Source organism: Petaurus breviceps, unplaced genomic scaffold, assembly GCF_028583685.1.
Source record: "Petaurus breviceps papuanus isolate PSGF00001 unplaced genomic scaffold, PetGlider_PUasm1.0 90444, whole genome shotgun sequence".
Lineage (NCBI taxonomy): Eukaryota > Metazoa > Chordata > Mammalia > Diprotodontia > Petauridae > Petaurus > Petaurus breviceps.
The window spans coordinates 2,859,923-2,876,590 of NW_027187256.1; the positions used below are offsets into that span (position 1 = coordinate 2,859,923).

Here is a 16,668-nt window from a genome sequence, read left to right on the forward strand (position 1 = left end):
AGAAACCTCCTAGGGATATTATAGTCAGGTTCTGGAGTTCCCAGATCAAGGAGAGAATATTAAAAGCAGCCAGGAAGAAACAATTTGAATATTGTGGAAACACAATCAGGATAACCCAGGATGTGACAGCTTCTACATGGAGGGATTGAAGGACTTGGAATATGATATTCTGGAGGGCAAAGGAGCTGGTATTAAAACAAAGAATCACCTACCCATCAAACTGAGGATCATGTTTCAGGGGAAAATATGGTCATTCAGTGGAACAGTGGATTTTGAAGCTTTCTTGCTGAAAAAACCAGAGTTGAATAAAAAATATGACATTCAGATACAAGAAACAAGAGAAGCACGAGAAGGTAAATATTGAAAAGATATCATAAGGAACTTTTCAAAGTTGAAATATTAACATTCCTACATGCAAAAACAATAATTGTAACTTATGAAACTTTTCTCAGTAATTGAAGGGAATAGAAATATATATGTGTCTATATATGAGGGTATATGGGCATATGAATACATATGTGAATGTGTGTATATATGTTTATAGGTATACATAGATAGAGAGCACAGGACCAATTTAATACGAAGAGATGATAGTTAAAAGGTGAAATTAAGAGGTGAGAGAGGAATATAATGAGAGGGGATGGGGAGAGACAGAATGGGGCAAACTATCTCATATGGGAATAAGGTTGGCCCATTCCCTTTTGCCTTCCTATTCTTCCCCTCCATTGTTAGCATTTTCCCTTAACTCTTCTATATGAAATACAGAGTATGATACTTCCGTAGGGAAAAATGGACATTTAATGAATAATGGACTCCTATACATTTTCTGATGAAAAGTTCAGAGCTGAATAGAAAATTTGACTTTCAAATACAAGAATCAAGAGAAGCATAACATAAAAACAGAAAAGTAAACATAAAATAGAACTCATAAGGGACCCAATAAGATTAAGATATTTAAATTCCTGTATAGGAAGGTGATATGTGTAGCTCCTAAAAATCTATTATTTTTACTACAGTTAGAAGAAGTATAAAGAGGGCATGGATGTGAGTTGATTATTCTGAGGTGATGAAAAAAATAAGGGGTGAAAGCAGATATACTAGGAGAAGGGAGAACAAGGAGGAAGAATGAGGAAAGTCATCTCACATAAAGGAGGTGTGCAAGAAGAGCTTTTAGAGCAGATGAGAAATAGGAGGGGGTCATTGAACACTTGAACCTCACTCTCATCAGAAATGGTTCAAAGAAGGAATGACATATTTACACAGTTGGGATTAAAAATCTATTTTACCCGAAAGAGAAGTAGGAGTTGAATAAGAAAATAGGGAGGTTGGTATATGTAAGGATGGGTTTAAGAAGGTATTGGCCAGAAGCAAAAAAGGCTTTTGAGGAAACATGAGAGAGAGAGAGAGAGAGAGAGAGAGAGAGAGAGAGAGAGAGAGAGAGAGAGAGAGAGAGAGAGAGAAGGTTTAATAAGGGGAAAATTGTATGGAGGGAAATATACAGTAAACATAACTGTGAATTTGAATGGGATGAACTCACTCATAAAACAGGAGCAGATAGGCTATATTAGAAACCAGTAACCAACAAAATGTTATTATTGTTGCTAGTTTTTGTCTGGCTGTTTGTTTTTCCAAGAAAAACACTTGAAGCTGAGAGATACACAAAGTATAAAAAATAAGTGGCTGGAGCAGAATCTATCATATTTCAGCTGAGGAAAAAGGGTCAGGGGTAGCAGTCATGATCTCAAAGCAAAAGGAAAAAAAATAGGTCTAATTAAAAGAGATAAGCAGGGAAACTACATTTTTTCTAAAGCATAACAGGCAATAAAGTGATATCAATGTGAAATATGTATACTCCAAATGGCATAGTATTCTACTTCTTGAAAGAAAAGTTTAATGAGTTACAGGACAAACTGACAGTAAAATTGTACTAGTGAGGGACTCCACTTTTCCCCCTCAAAACTAGATAAACTTAGTCATAAAATAAATGAGAAAGAAATTAATGATGAAGAGATTTTAGAAAAGTTAGATATGATAGATCTCTGGAGAATATTTAATGGGAATAGAAAGGAGTATAAGTTTTCTCATTTGTTCATGGCACTTTCATAAAAATTGACCATATATTCTTGCACAAAATCTTCAAAAACAAATGCAGAAAAGCAGAATTATTAAATTTATCCTTTTTATACCACAATGCAGTAAAATTACAAACAATAAATGACCATTGAAACATAGATTAAACCTTAATTGGAAACCAAATAATCTAATCCTAAGAATGAGTGGTTCAAAGAACAATCCATAGAAACAGTTAATAATTTCATTAAAGATAATGACAAAAATGACAACATAAAAAAATTGTGAAATTCAACCAAAGGAATACTTAAAAGAAAATTTGTATCTCTAAATACATATATTGATAAAATAAAGAGCAGATAAATGACTTGGACATGCAATTAAAGAAAACTGGAAAAACAACAAATTAAAAATATCCAATTTAAGATCAAATTTGCAGTCCTGAAAATGAAAGTGAAGATTAATAAAATTGAAGGAAAAAAATTAAATTTATAAAGAAGACTAGGAGCCAGTTTCATGGGGAAAAATTATATTCATTAATTTGATTTAAAAAAGAAAGAAGAAAAAAATTCTATTATCAAAAATGAAAAAAAACGTGATTGCACTGATAATGAAGATGAAATTAAACCAAATTTTAGGAGTTATTTTTCCAGATTGTTGCCAATAAATCTGACAATCTTAAAGGAATAAATGAATATATAAACATATAAATATCCCAAAATGACAGACCTAGTAAATTGAATACTTAAATTTCTTCAAATATCTTAGTAAAATTGTACAAGCCAAAAATGAGCTCTCTAAGAAAAAAATTTCCAGGATCAGATGGATTCACAAGTTAATTCTAATCAATTCCATTGCTATGAAAATTATTTGAAAACATAGGCAAGAGATTCCTACCAAATTGTTTATATGATATAAATGTGGTTCTGATACCTCAATCAGGAAGACAGAAAAGAGAGGAAGAAAACTAAACATTATTTTTCTTTTCTTTTGTGTTAAGCAATTGGGGTTAAGTAACTTGCTCAAGGTTACATGGCCAGTTATTTCTGTGTGTGGTGCTGAGTATCTGAGCCCGGATTCGATCCCCCAGGTTATCCAGACACTGGGGTCGGTGCTCTTACTCGCTGTGCTACCTGGCCACCCCTAAGCAATTGGTGTTAGGTAACTTGCTCAAGGTTACATGGCCAGATGTTTCTGGGTGGATGCTGAGTGTCTGAGCCCAGATTCGATCCCCCAGGTCATCCCGACACTGTGGCCGGTGCTCTTACTCGCTGTGCTACCTGGCCACCCCAATATTGTTTTTCTTAATGAATATTTATGCAAATATTTAAAATAAAATACTGGCAAGGAGATTATATCATATGCTCCAACTACGTGGGATTTATACTAGGAATGAAAGACTGGTTGAATATAAGGAAAACTATCAACATAATTTATCACATCAATAACATAACTAACAAAAATCATATAATTGTTCAGTAGATGTGGAAAAAGCTTTTGACAGAAAAAAACTCATTCTAATTAAGAACACTAGAAAGGATTAGGAATAAATGGAGTTTTCCTTAAAATAATGAGTAGTATCCATTTAAAACCATCAGTAAGAGTTTTCTGTATTGGGGATAAGATAGTCTTCCCAATAATATGAGGAGTAAAGCAAAGATGTTCATTATTGCTACTCATTCAATATTGTACTAGAAATGCTATCTATAGTAAAAGACAAGAAAAAGAAGTTGAAAGAATAAAATAACAACAATGAGGAAACAAAATTATCATTCTTTGCAGATGATAGGATGAAATAATTAACAACTTTAGCAAAGTTGCAGGGTATAAAATAAACTAAGCCATCAGCATTTCTATGTATTATCTACAAAGCCCAGGGGCAAGAGATAAAAAGAAATTCCATTTAAAATAACTATATAAAATACTTGGGAGTCTACCTACCAAGACAAATTCAGGAACTACCGTGTTTCCCCAATAATAAGACACTGTCTTATTTTTTTTTGGACAGAAAAACACCAGAGGGCTTATTTTCAGGGGAGGGCTTATTTTAATGAACATTGACAGCAATTTTAATAAACAGGTAAATGTGAACAAAAAAATGTACCTTTATTCAATAATGATCATGTCATTTTCTTCAACAACATTGTCATAAGTGTCCATACCCTGAATTCCGTCCTGGATGTCTTGCACCTCCATTTCCTTCAGAAGAAGTGGACCCAATCTGTCATGTCCAGCAATATAGCTCTCTTTAAATGAATATGTCTTGTCCAGGTAACCTGCTTGTAGTGCAGCTCAGAGTGTGGCGTGCGTTTCACCCGGGGGGGGGACGGTGCATACAGAGGGTACAGTAATGTAGCGTGTAGCACAGGGGATCACCTTCACTACAGTAGCAATCTCAATAGGGCTTATTTTTGGGGGAGGGCTTATTTTAGAGGAATCTTACACAGTAAGGGGAGGGCTTATTTTCGGGATAGGTCTTATTATCGGGGAAACACGGTATATGGACACAATTATAAAATCCTTTTCACACAGAAAGAATAAAACAATTGGAAAATATTAATTGCTAATAAGTAGACCAAGCCAATGTAACAAATATGACAATTCTCACTAAATTAATTTACTTTTTAAGTGCCATACCAATTACATTATGATTAAGCTATTTTATGGTGTTAGAAAAATAATAATGGTGTGGCCAGGTAGCACAGCGAGTAAGAGCACCAGCCCCAGAGTCAGGATGACCTGCGATCGAATCCAGGCTCAGTCACTTAGCACCCACCCAGAAACACCTGGCAGTGTAACCTTGGGCAAGTTACTTAACCCCAATTGCTTAGGGGCTGCTAGGTGGATCAGTGAGTAAGAGCACCGGCCCCAGAGTCGGGATGACCTGGAATCGAAGCTGGGCTCTGATACTTAGCACCACACCCAGAAATAACTGGCTGTGTAAACTTGAGCAAGTTACTTTACTTAACCCCAATTGCTTTAAAATAATAATAATAATGATAACACAATTCATTTGAAAAAAGAAAAAAATAAGAAAATCAAGGGAATCAATAAAAAATTGTGAAGGAAGATGTCATACCAGTATTAGTTCTCAAATTGTAATAATATAGTAATCATAAAAACAATCTGGTACTAACTAAAGAAATAGAGTGGAGTAGATTAAGTACACAATACATAACATAATAATCATATGCAAATGATTATAATAACATATTATCATAATAATCTAGTGTTTGGTAAGCCCACATAGCCAAACTTTGGAGATAAGAGCTCACTATTTGACAAAAATTTCTGGAAAAGTGAAAAGCAGTTTGGAAGAAACTAGATATAAACCAATATTTCATGCCATATACCAATATAAAGTTCAAATGCATATATTAGTTAGATAAAAATGGTGATTTCTTAGACAAATTAAAGGAGAATGGAAAAATCTTACCTGTTGGATGAATTGATAAGTGAAGAAGTATGACCAAACAAGAGATAAAGACCATTATGAAATGAAAAATGAATAATTTTTATTATATTTAATTAAAAAGGTGTTGCACAAACAAAACCAATGAATCTAAGATTAGAAGGAAACCAGAAAACTAGGTAAAATGTTTTACAGAAAGTTTCTCTGATAAAGGTCTCAATTCTCAAATATATAGAGAACTGAGTCAAATTTATAAGAATATGAATCATTCCCCAGCTGATAAATGGTCAAGGGATATAAGCTGACGGTTTTCTTATACAGACACCAAAGCTATCCATAATCATATGAGAATGTTCTAAATCACTACTGATTAGAGAAATACAAATTAAATTTTAAAAATTAACTAATTAAAAACAACTGTATATATTACTAACAAAGTCCATTTAAAATAACCTGAAAGTCTATATGACATGACAAACCCGGGAACTGTATGAACACAATTACAAAACCCTTTTAACCTCACACACCTCAGATAGGCTAATAGGACAGAAAAGGAGACAAATATTGGAGAGGATGTGGAAAAATTGGAAGACTAATACAGCATTGGTGGAGTTGTAAAGTGATCCAACCATTCTGGAGAACAATTTGGAACTTTTTTTTTAATTTGGAAAATTATTTGAAATTTATGTAAAATCATGCATACATTTTGATCTAGCAATACCACTGCTATACTTCTGTACTAAAGAGAGGAAAGGAAAAAGAAAAGGACCTGTATTTATAGCAACTCTTTTTGTGATGGCAAAGAATTGGAAATTACGGAGATGACTTCAACTGGGGAATGGTCAAACAAATTGTGGTATATGAATGTAATGGAATACTATTGTGCTATAAGAAATGATGAATAGGTGGACTTCAGAGAAACCTGGAAAGACTTATGTCAACTGATGCTGAGTGAGGGGAGCAGGATGAGGAGAACATTGTACACAGTAACAGTCACAGTGTGCGAGGATTGTTTTCGATAGACAGCCCTTCTTAGCAATGCAAGGACCTTAAACAATTCCAAAAAGCACACGATGGAAAATGTCAGTCACATCCAGAGAAAGAACTATGGAGTCAGAATGCAGACTGAAGAAGACTATTTCATTTTTTTCTTTTATTTTGTGTTTTTTTTTCCTTTCACATGGTCTTTCCCATTTGTTATAATTCTTCTATGCAACATGACTAATGTGAAAATGTGTTTAATAGGAATGTACATGTGGAAACCATATTAGATAGCAATCCATCTTGTGCAGGGAGTGAGGAGGGAGAAAAATTTAAAACTAATAGAAGTTATTGTTGAAAACTAAAAATAAATAACAATAAAAAAGAAAAGAAATGAGCAGCTTGGATAGATTTTTTTAATATAAATTTCTAGCACATAGCACGTGACTCAGCACATAATGATAATAATAATAATGATAATAAAACAAAAATAATCACATTTATATAGAATGTAAAGACTTGCAAAGCATTTTGGACATTTTGCCTTGTTTGATCCACAAAACAACACTAGGCAGTAGGTTTTATTATTGTCCCCATTTTATAAACAAGGAAATCAAGGCAAACAGAGGTTAAATGCCTTGCACAAGGTTACCAAATTAGAAAGTGTATGAGTCTAAATTAGATATCAGATCTTCCTGACTCCATTTCTAGTGTTCTGTTCATTGTGTCAAGTAAATGTCTTTATTAAGAGATCAATGAATATTTATCAATTTTCATTGACAGGTTGGAATATATGCAGATATGGCATAAAGCATAATTAATAGACACAGAAGAAATACATAGCGGCAATATACATGTGGGCAATATGTACACATCAGGGGAAAGGGTATTTTCCAGTTGCTATATATGTTTGTTGGATGAAAAAAATAAAAGAAGCTAATGGTGAGAGAAAATTGGGGTATCATAAATGGGTAAAGGATGGAATGGGTAAAATGGCTAAAAATCGAAGCATCTGAAATTCCTTAACGAAGCAGCATATTTATGAGTCTTTCTATCTACCTCCACCCCTCCCACATACACAAGAAGGAGAAATTTCTATTAGAAAAGATTCATTTTGTTTGAATGGCATCTAGGGAATGATCAGAGCCTCCTAGAGACTCATGGTGATCCATGGGATTTAAAATGACAGCATAAGAGCTCAGAATCATCACCTTGGTAAAGGAAGAGGTGTAATCTGTAGCAGGAAGAGAAAGACAGGTAAGAAGAATAGGAAAAGAGTGCAATACAGACTAATGAATGAGCAACATGGGGTAGAGGAAATAGAAGGTGATTATGAAGCACCTAAGAATATGAAACAAATTGAGTGAAGGAATGATCAGGGAAATTAGGAGCTCCAGAAATAGGGAATTTAGGTTGGTTAAAACATACATCATGATTTTTATTTTAATTTTCAAACACAATCATGCATACGAATACTGTAGGCAACAGAGGATGAAGAAGGAAGACGGAAGGGGAAGGATTTGGAAGTCAAGAATAAGAAAATATTAGAAGGGGTAAAAATTTATATTAGCCTTTCTGTGAGCAAAGATCTGAAATTCTGAAAAAAATGGCTATTTAGAATATACTTTTTTTTGTTTGTTTTCTAGATATTCCAGCCCACAGTCATCCAGTGAGAATTAGATTTCACATCAGTCAAGTGTACTGAACAGAGTATTCTCCTTTGGGTAGCAGATATTTACAAGGTAAAAAACAACCAGACTGACACAGAGATGAGTTTTGCTATTCTCTTCCTCTCAATCCCTCAAAAATTAGAACAAATAAAAGTACAAGACTTCTTATCTAGGTCAACAAATTAATTCAAACCACTTCTAAAAATAAAATGTTGACCATTGATTTGGTGATTAGCACTCAAATAGTGGCTATAACAAATTGCATTTATTGGGTTAATGGCTCCTAATAACCAGTTATTAAATAAACAGTACATTAGTTTGAGAATAAAAGTGACCTCAAGTGTCCATTTTCCTATCCCGCTTAAGGGTTGGTGAGCTTATCTCTACCCAGTTTAGGGTTAATAACTAAGAAATGTACACAAGTCAATTAGAATGAAATGGAATGAGGAAAACAAGGACTTAAATCCCTGGGGAGGAGTGATGAAGAAAGGGTAAGGAAATATTTATTGCTGTCCAAACTCACTCTCTCCTTTCCTTTCTTCCTTTCCTCACCAACCATTCCCTGTCCCCCAGAAAATTACTTCTTCGTGTGAGTCTCCAAGAAAATGTCCAGGGACTGGGTAGGTGTGTGTGTATGTGTATATGTGCATGTGCTTGTGTGCGTGACACATGTGACTGAAGAGAATGAAAAGCAGGTAGATATAATGTTGATACCTGGGCTTGCCAGAATGTGGATGAGAGTTAGCATATTGTGACTTCACTGAGAACAGTGTAAAGGATGAAATAGAGAGAATGGAGTGGAGCATCTAACTTCTTTTGGACTCTGAGTTTGACAGAGAACCATGTTTTACAGAATTCTGGTTAGGTAAGTGATTAAAATATCATCTTCATTTTAACCAAGGTCATATAGTTGGCTTGGTTAGAGACAGGATTAAAAGACATATCTCCTTACTCTGTGTCTAGAGCTCTTTCCACCAATCCATCCTGCTAAGCTAATGATTCAGGCATAGAAACACAAATCGCAAGTGCTGAAATAGACTTTTTCCAAGGAGTTGTTTCACAGTGGTGGGCACTCCCTTCGTGTTATGTGTCATATTAAGGTTCTCTGCTTGTTGGTCTCTCCTACTATGAACAACCATGCACAGCATGCACCACATGTATATAGCACTTACTCATGTATGCATCTAGCTGGCAAAGCATTTAGCTAGCATCTAACTAGCTAAAGAGGTATGGGATTGATCACTCCACATAACTGAATTTGGATGAAGTACAATACTTTGGTGTCTCTCTAGGCATACCTAGATTTACATGTTCAAAGACAAAGTCAATGGCCATCTGCTCAATAGAATTCCAGAGGGAATAAAAAGTTCCTTTAATCCGCAGCTCTCAGTTTCTATCCTGTACCACCTGTCTCCTGACAGCATGCTGAGTACCCTTTCAAGGGAATATGGCCATTCATTTCAAAGTCAGAGATCAGGCAAAATCTTAAAATCCTCAGGGTAAGGGTTTTTTATAGCACTTGTAGCATTTCACTAAGATGCAGTGTATTCATAAATGTTATAGAGAGAGTGAGGTAGGCAAGGTGGAGCAGTGAATAGAATGAATTAGATCACAGTGAATAGGCCCTGGAGTCAGGAGGACCTGAGTTCAAATCCAGCCTCGGACACTTAACTTTTACTAGCCGTGTGACATTAGGCAAGTCACTTAACCCCAATTGTCTTCCAATAAAAAGCAACAAAAAAAAAAACAGAAAGTGGGTGGGCATCACCAAAAATAGGAAACAAAACACAGAAGGGCATAGACACATAAAAGAATGAGTTTCTGTTGCAGTTTTGTGGAAGACTGACTTGGTTATGGAATTTAAGTTCCCTTGAGTGGATAGAATATGGGGAGCTCCTGGAAATATATCAGACTTTAAGTTATCCACAGACTGAAGGAGCAGAAGAACCTAAAAAAACATAATTTACAAATGATCCTTGGATGTTTGTCTTCCTCCATCAATCAGTTATTGAGTAACGAATCATAAAAATAACATCGATGAGATCACTGATCCTTGAGAGGAGGAAGTAATACCAAAGGAAACAGGTGGAGAGTGTGAGGGCAAGAGAGAAAGATGTCAGGGGTGTTCTCATTAATATATAGGACAGTATGTGTTCATAGGAATATATAGGCCCCTTTGTGAAGAAGAAGAGCATGTTAGGCAGCAAAGCGGTACGGTGGATAGAGCGCTGGGTCTGAAGTCAGGAAGACTCGTCCGAGTTCAAATCTGGGCTTAGATACTTACTAGTTGTGTGAACTTGGGAAAGTCACTTAAGCCTGTTTGCCCCAGTTCTTCATCTGTAAAATGAGCTGAAGAAAAAAATGGCAAATCACTCCAGTATCTTTGCCAAGAAAACCCCAAATAAGGACACAAAGAGTCAGGAATGACTAAAGAACAACAACAAATAGAAATGAGTATGTACTCTGTGAATGTGGGTGAGTCAGAGTGGACAGAGAGAGAGAGTGAGAGAGAGAGAGAGAGAATATACTTATTTTCCGTGCATGGCAATTTCATTCATATACTAGTATAGGTTATTTATAAGAACTGTTACTGTATGAATACTGTTGTATAGGACCATTTGTTGTTCTACATGAGTGTGTAGAAGCATGCCTGAGAATGTCCTTATTAATAAAGTTCTGAGTCTGTGGGTATAAGAATTTGTGCATTTCTATGGAAGAGTAATGGTGTATTTTCTTGTATTTGTTTTCTCAGGGCTTACCTCAATGACTGACACATAGTAAGCACTGCTTTAAAATATTTTGCTTTTCATAAATGCATTCATTCATTCACTCAATTGTGCACAGAATGTTATCTATCTGAACATCTCTGATTTTGTATTGAAGAAACTCCATTTGTATCTATGTTCAAATTAAGAACATAAGAGTATAAGTGTGCGCTTTCTCAACCTGATCTTAGTGCCTAGGTTCCTCTCTGATCTATACCAGGTGAAATCTCATCCCTTCATCAAGGGCCAATTCAGATGCCACTCCCTCCATGTAGCTTTCTTCCAGTGCCACCACAAAAAGTAATCTAGTTTTCTCACAGGACTTTGTACGTCAAAGGCATGCTTCCACACCATAATGAATCATATGTATTTTAGTCTATGTCTCATCTCAACAGTGAGAATGTAAACTCATGGATGAAAAACCATGATCATATTCAACTCTGTGTCATCACAAGATCATTAGTAGGAATAGTGCACAGAGAGGGTTCACCGAAGAGCAATAGTTTACCTTCCTATGGCAACTGACAGTTATGAAGTTTTTTTCTGACAACAGTCAGATGAGCCAAGTAATTCAGTTCGACAAGAGTTCATGGAGCAACTATTAAGCACCATGTACTGTGCCAGGTGCTATGAATACAGAAAAAAAGGAATCAGTCCCTACTTTCAAGAAGCTTAGCTCTAAGATGGTGGAGAGGTAGAATAGCATGTGTAAATATAAATGAATAAAAATATGTAAAATAGAATTGATATGAGGAAGGAATATTTTTAATATGACAGGAAGCTTGTCAATAGTAGAACAGGTATTCTGAAGGGCACACGATGGAAAAATAAGGAAAAAGTGGGACAGAGACACTAGAAGGATGGGTATGACATGAATGGTTTTAAGGGAGTAGAGTTTGGTTTTAATGGAAAGGAGTTTTGACCATGACAACAGTTTCAGAATAGAGCTATATAGTATTAAATTTTCAAACTTGTCAAAAATTAATTATTTTGTCAGTAAAATAATTTTATTGATATATTTTGTTTTTAACTAGAATAAATTTCCTCATGAATCTCCCTCCCAGAATGTTATCTCATATATAAATAGTATATTAAAGACAAAATATTAGAAAATACAATAAATAAAATGGACTAGGACATCCAAAATGAAAATGTATGTAGTGCGATGGACTGCCTATGTTGCAAAGGAAAAGAATGAAGTATCTATTCCCACACACACACACACATATTAGCTCTAAGCTTATTCTTTATAATTTTGCAACAGAGACTTTCAACTTTTATGCTAGTTATTTACATTGTTGTGCTCATTTTATATATTGTTTTACTGCTCCTGATTACTTGGAACCAAAATAATATTAATTTGATTATAAGTTACTGTAGAAGAGATAGGTAGGGTATGTCAAAGGGCCAGATGTTCAGTATCTCATCCTGCCTTATGTTCAAAGCTGATGGGGTAGATTACTAGGGTCAGTCTGGTTATAGATGGAGAGACTTATTTGAGAACTCTCCTTCATCCAAGTAAATTCTAGCTAGGTCAAACTTAAATGTTGGAAGAGATTCTCTTTAGGTTACTCAGGAAGGTCTTTCCCTCCCTTCTTGGGTTGATTATCAACATAGTATGAGGCAGGTAGCAGGACATGTGTCTAGATCTTGGTCAGATATTGAAGACAGGGTATCTTGGAATAACGTAAATAATGCTATCCCTATTTTATTGATGGGAAAGTTGATGCCAGAGAAAGAAAGTTAATTGTCATGGTAGCAAGGTTAGCCCTAGTCAATATATCTCATCATTCTTAATAGCTCTGAGTAGGTCTTTCCATTTCCAGAAAGCTAGTTGTAATGTGACTGCTCTGTATAAAAATGGGCCACTTTCCACATAGGAGTTTTGACATTTACAGAAGATTTACTGTGTATTTATGTTCACACATGCAAATGTCTGTAAGTATGTATTTGAAAGATTTTTCATAAATCACCATATATAAATATATGTATAGAATATTTTTCTATTATATGCTTATATGCATAAGAAATTTTCATGAGTATAGGCAATGTGTGTGTATATTTGTAGAGAGTGTATTTAAAGGGAATTGATGATTTGAGGCAATACTTCCCCAGTATGGCATACTCCTAAATTACTAGGGATTTTCTCTACTACTTTTGCCATTTTTTTCTGACAATATTTAAACTACAAAAATGAACAAGGGAGTCATGGAGCCCCACAGACTTAAGTCCTTATATATGGTTTCCAGGTACTACTTAAATCTTAAGGTTACTGCTTTTCTATTTATATCCTCATATTTTCAGATGAACTAAAAATCAATAAAGGGAGTTACCATACTTGAGATCTCCAAGGAAGTAAGAAGGAAAGTCAGAGTGAAAAATCCCTTATGTCTACTTTTCTTCCTCCCTGACTTAAATGTACATTTCTGCCTAGCCCATAAGAGAATGTTCTTTCATTTCAGAAGCTGCCTGCCAAGCAGAGAAACCCCCTACTGGTGATACCATGCTTAACTTGAATGTCTCTCATATCAATCATCACAGTTTTTTGCTGACGGGTATACCAGGAATGCCAGAGAAGAACCCCTGGATGGCATTCCCACTGGGACTCCTCTACACCCTCACTCTTCTTGGCAATGGAACCATCTTATCCATTATCAAGATGGATAGCAGTCTCCATGAGCCAATGTACTATTTCCTCTCCATCTTGGCACTGACTGATGTGGGTCTCTCCATGTCCACGCTGCCCACTATGCTCAGCATTTTCTGGTTCAATGCTCCTGAAATCCCTTTTGATGCCTGCATCACTCAGATGTTTTTTATACATGGATTTGGAGTGGTAGAATCTGGAGTGTTGGTGTCCATGGCCTTTGATCGCTTTGTAGCTATCAGAGATCCATTGCGTTATGCTTCCATCCTCACCTCTGGGGTCATTAGAAAGATTGGAGCATCTGTCATTGTCCGTGCCATCTGTGTGGTCTTCCCTGTGCCCTTTCTAATCAAGCGACTGCCTTTCTGCCACTCTAATGTCCTCTCTCACTCTTACTGTCTCCACCAGGATGCCATGAGACTCGCATGTGCTAGCACACGTGTCAATATTCTTTATGGCCTTATTATTGTCATTTGTACTCTGGGGTTGGATGCCCTTATTATTCTTTTTTCTTATGTGCTCATCTTGAAGACTGTGCTGGGCATTGCCTCATGGTCTGAGAGGCTCAAGGCCTTCAATACCTGCTTCTCTCACATCTGTGCTGTGCTGCTCTTCTATGTACCCCTCATTGGTGTCACCATGATCCACCGCTTTGGAAAGCACCTGTCACCCATTGTGCACACACTGATGGCCAATGTGTATCTGCTACTCCCACCTGTACTTAATCCTATCATCTACAGTATAAAGACTAAGCAGATCCGTAAGAGGATGGTCCAATTATTCTTTAGGAGAAAGGGAATGGCATAGTGGATGCTTGGGCTGAGAAGGATTTGAGTGATAATCACCAAGTAGGATGGGCAAACAGAAGGCAATAACCATTTATATCATGCCTACTGTTTTCCAGGCACTGTGCTAAGTACTTTAAAAATATCTCAGATGATTCTCACAGCATCCCTGTATGGTATGTTATTTTATGATATCTATTTTACAATTGAAGAGAATAAAACAAACAAGGTAAAAGACTTGCCCAGAGTGACACACTTAGGAAGGACCTAAAGTCAGACTTTAATTCAAGTCTTCCTGATTCCTTGGGAGTACTCTATCTACTTTTCCACCTAATGGCCTTTAACTGAATCTAGTGAATAGTACTGAAGTCACTCGATTGTCTGGTGGGGAACCTGTGACCTCTGTGACCTTGAGGTCACATGTGGCCCTCTAAGTCTCCAAGTGCAGCCCTTTGACTGAATCCAAACTTTATTAAATATATGAGAAAAAGTAATAAAAAAACTTTATTCTTGACAGTCTTAATTGTTGTTTATAGGAATGGAAATCTCTCCTCCCTTATCTTTAGCATAGATGGTCTTCAACCTGCATAATGATCTTTGTCTGGGCAAATATCTGGAAAAATCTTCCCCTGGATCTCCTTGGTCAACCCAGTATAGAATATGTGATAATAGAATAATAGTAGAATTTGTTTTGTAAAATTGGATTTAGTCAAGGATTCTGTTGCCCTAAAAAGATAGCAGGGTTGAGGTGGCAAATGTTTTTTTTTTTTTGGTTTGTTTGATTTTTGCTTTTTGGAGGGGCAAAGTCAGGGCAATTGGGATTAAGTGACTTGCCCAAGGTACATGGCTAGATTTTTGTGTTAAGTGTCTGAGGCCAGATTTGAACTCAGGTCATCCTGACTCCAGGGCCGTTCCTCTATTCACTGTGCCACCTAGCTAGCTGCCTGAGGTGGCAAATGTTTAACAACCTTTCCAAAAAAAAAAAGCTCAATACACTTTTAATTTTGATCTGCATTATTAAAGTTCTCTCCATCATTCACTTAAGCCTAGGATAATAAATAAAACAAAATTAACCTGTGGTTTTTATGGTTTCCTGATTTCCAAGGTATAAATGCTCACACTTAAAATTTCAAAATTGACTCCTGAGAGTACATTTGAGATGGCTCCAAGTGTACCCCTAAAAATGAAGGTGAAATATGTAGGCAGCAGTGGCAAAACAGAGTTGAGGTGCTCAAGGGACTGTTGATGTAGGCTGACAGCATTATAAGGGCTCTAAATTCTGGGGTCGGAACAAAGTAGATGGCTTGAGCTACCCAGAAATAAAGGTTAGTAGGATGGGAGTGACAGCAGGCCAAGAGGGAAAAGGACTTTAAGGATAAAGGAAGAGGAATTGGTGTCTGAGGATAAAGCAAGGACTAGATGCAAAGAAAAGTGAGCCCAAAACTGGCTATTCCATAAATCCTATCTCAACATTTCCAGCCTGCTTGACCTTCCATATTTTCCTGTGCATATATGTTGTATCCCCTAGAGGAATGTAAACTGCTAGAGACTGTTTCTCATTTTTACCATTGAATCCTCAGAACACTCTATGGTTCCTTAACATAGTGTGCCCTTAAAAACTTCTTGTTGATAAATAGAATTAAATTATGCCTCACATGCCCCGAAATTCTATAGCATTCTTTCACTATACAGTACCATTCACAGAAACATTCCACCTTGGTTTCTTTGATTCAAACTAATGTAATGCTAGTGTCCTCTTTTTTTTTCTAACTAGGCTGTTAAGGGGGAAGCAGGTGGGAGGGGCTCCTTCCTAATTGCTTTTTGGACTATGTTCTTTGAAGTCTTTTCCAATTTTGAGGCTCTATGATTGAGTAGACACTTGAGCTTTCTCATTTACTCAAATAAATCTGGGGACATATTAGACATTCACTACATACCAATATAAAAAAAAAGTTTTTGAAAAAGTTGACTTTTCTATGCATGAGATCTTGTTTATTGCTTTGCTGCTATTAAAAGGATTATCTGAAATAGGTAGGGAAGGTAACCCATCCTGAGTAAATGGGCTTTATTTTGAAAGACTTGACCATAGTTCTCAACAATGAGGTTCTAGACTTCCTGCTGCTTTGTCCTCCTTTGTGAAAAGAAAACATAAATTCATTCACTTTATGCCTTCCTCCACAAAGTATAATCATTTGAAGTGAGAATAATCTCTCAATCTCTTCTTCTTCTTCTTCTTCTTCTTCTTCTTCTTCTTCTTCTTCTTCTTCTTCTTCTTCTTCTTCTTCTTCTTCTCTCTCTCTCTCTCAGCTCCCATACATTTAATTATCATCCCTACAAA

The 16,668-nt window shown here is 36.0% G+C and overlaps 1 protein-coding gene across 1 annotated transcript; it reads left to right on the forward strand.

Moving 5' to 3' along the window:
- The first annotated feature begins 13,401 nt into the window (after window positions 1-13,401).
- On the forward strand, window positions 13,402-14,352 carry LOC138177682 (olfactory receptor 51H1-like). Its single transcript, XM_069108892.1, has one exon. The coding sequence runs from the start codon at window positions 13,402-13,404 to the stop codon at window positions 14,350-14,352; it is 951 nt and encodes a 316-aa protein (XP_068964993.1).
- The last annotated feature ends 2,316 nt before the right edge of the window (window positions 14,353-16,668 follow it).